Source organism: Macrobrachium nipponense, chromosome 8 (assembly GCF_015104395.2).
Source record: "Macrobrachium nipponense isolate FS-2020 chromosome 8, ASM1510439v2, whole genome shotgun sequence".
In the NCBI taxonomy this organism is placed as follows: domain Eukaryota; kingdom Metazoa; phylum Arthropoda; class Malacostraca; order Decapoda; family Palaemonidae; genus Macrobrachium; species Macrobrachium nipponense.
Window position 1 is genome coordinate 51,491,628 of NC_087203.1, and position 2,500 is coordinate 51,494,127.

General features: G+C 34.8%; 1 protein-coding gene across 1 annotated transcript in view; it reads right to left on the minus strand.

Annotated features, from left to right (window-relative positions):
• Nucleotides 1-2,171: 2,171 nt before the first annotated feature.
• The window catches only part of LOC135223098 (trichohyalin-like), a 16,487-nt gene continuing 16,158 nt past the window's right edge, over nucleotides 2,172-2,500 (minus strand). The window contains exon 8 of the mRNA XM_064261603.1: nucleotides 2,172-2,312. Within this exon, the coding sequence (XP_064117673.1) occupies nucleotides 2,172-2,312 (141 nt within the window). The remainder of the gene's footprint in view (nucleotides 2,313-2,500) is intronic.

Here is a 2,500-nt window from a genome sequence, read left to right on the forward strand (position 1 = left end):
CGCCTTACATTGAAAAGCGGGAAATGGATGGACGGGCAGGACTACGTCATGGAAAACTTGGGCACTAGTTTTTCGCGACACTTATTCCTTCTCTCTCTTTCTCTTTATATGCTGTGCACACACACAATATATATTATATATATATATATATATATATATATATATATATATATATGACTTACATTAGTGGGGTGCTGCTTCAGAAAAAGTTTTTGGCATTATTATCTTATTAATACTGTACAAAACAAAATACATAGTACCCACACACAAGGAAAACACCTGTACAATTGATTTTTACGTTACATATAAATTGTTCCAGTCTAGCTTGATCCATTCATTTAAAAATGAAAGCCATTCTTCTTGTTTATTTTGGGAGAAAGGATTAATAACTTTCTCCTTGGTATTTGGATGACTGACTGGGTGGGGAAATTTTTCTCAGTTGAAATCACTGCAAGTGCATTGAGCCTTTCCTGATTCATGGTCACTCATGATACAAAACGTCAACATGGAACTTTTTTTTTTTATCTTTTATTAGGGAAAATATCCAACATTTTACCATTTTAACAGAATTACATTCAGAATTTTATGAACATGGAGCTGGGTGAGCGGCAGTGGTTTTCTCCACTGTGGACTCCCCCTCCCTTCCCCCTCAGACATGTGCGCATGCGTGGAACTATGAAAAAGAGTTTCACACAAGCATTTTTGTATTTCTTCACAAATGAGATGAATGACGATGACCACTGACGTTGTGAATGATTGATCGTAGTAATGATATTAAGTACAAGTATTAAAGAAAGAAAAACCAAATTACAGGTTATTAATAAATTTTGAGTGAAAACCGGGGGTGCTGCAGTTCCACAGTGCCTGTAGTAGGCTACACAACAAAACAAACTTAAAAGCACAAATACGAAAAACGGTCATGTGTAGCAAAAGCCAACTAGGAACACCCCTACTACCCGCCCCCTACAACACATGATAAATTAAAAATAATGGAAGGCAGAGCCACCACCATACAAAGTCGATTTCTTTTTTATGATTTCACTGCTCTCGGAAATTCCGAGGGTGAAATACTATCACTATGTTTTATCGAAAGCGGTAAGATAGCTTGAATCCACCATCAATTCTCAACTTAAAGGTGGTCAAGGATGCTGGAGGCAGTGGACCTAGTCCAACATCTACTAGCAGTTGGACTTGCAATGATCAAGTGATCGATCACTGCCACTTGATTTCAGTGGCGCTGCAGTCATCACATTCATACAAGTGAACAGTGCCTGATCCCTGAACCACAAGCAACTTCTCCTTGTTTCTCATAAGTCCTTGAATTTTTGTCATAAAACTTTAAAGTCCAAGGACTTATCAAACACTTCAAATACTTTCTTCGTGGTTCTCCATTACTTATTTGTTTCCGAACTTATCATAATTCATTAAGATGTATGAATAAAATTCAAAATTCAAATCAAAGGCTATGAGACGGTCTTTGCTGCCCCAGGAGCATAAAAAAGGTAGAGAAAATGTAAAAGTTCATGTTATGCCAGGATCTCTTAAGGGGAAGGTTTAAGGTGTAAACCAAATTCGCGTCAAATGTTTGGCCTGTATCTTACTTAGAGCTAGTCTACTCATATGTTAGTGCATTTACTTGCATGTTTTCACGCATTACTTTACAACTGCGTGGCAGATATCGTCAGTTATCTTCCGTTACAGCTTGAAACCTTTGGTAGGACATCATTCTTTTGTTCTGGTTATCTACGGAAGTTACTTCTCTCTTGATCCCTCGTACATGGGTCCTACCCTCTCTCTCTCTCTCTTTTGGAGCTTTTGGGTTACCTAAGAGGGATATTCTGGTGAAATTTTTCTCGGTATTCTCTGTTAGAACTATTTTGTCTATGTTTCGTGTTTTGCGTAGTTTAACCCTTATCTATTGCCACAAATATTGATAAAAAAAAACTCATAAGAAGCTGAACAGAGAAATGCAAAAATCGAACTGCATAAGCATATCAAATAAAATTGTCACACACTATTCTCACTGTCAAAATGCCCCTTCAGTCTCTCTCAAATAAATGTCAAATAGAGAATTCATTTTCGGTAGTGACAAACCGAATCCATCTGTAAAAGTAACCACAATTATCAGAAACCGAGTAAAAGAAATAGCTATCAAAAGTTCTCCAATAATATTAAGTGTCGCACTGTACTTCTTCTTTCAAAGTATCTGAAAAATAACAGTCGCTGTTTCTTTTAACTGTCTTTTCCTTTTCAGAAGAATCTTCTAAACGCCTCCTCGGCTTTCCAAAGTCTTTGGCGACCACTGCAAAAGTCTGTCATCTAATTGTCCATTATATTTATATAATTATATTATTATATATATATATATAATATTATTATATATTATATATTATCATATTTATATTTATATATATAAAATATATTATATATATATATATAGATATATATCATATATATATAATTACATATATATTACAATATATATATATATATATATATA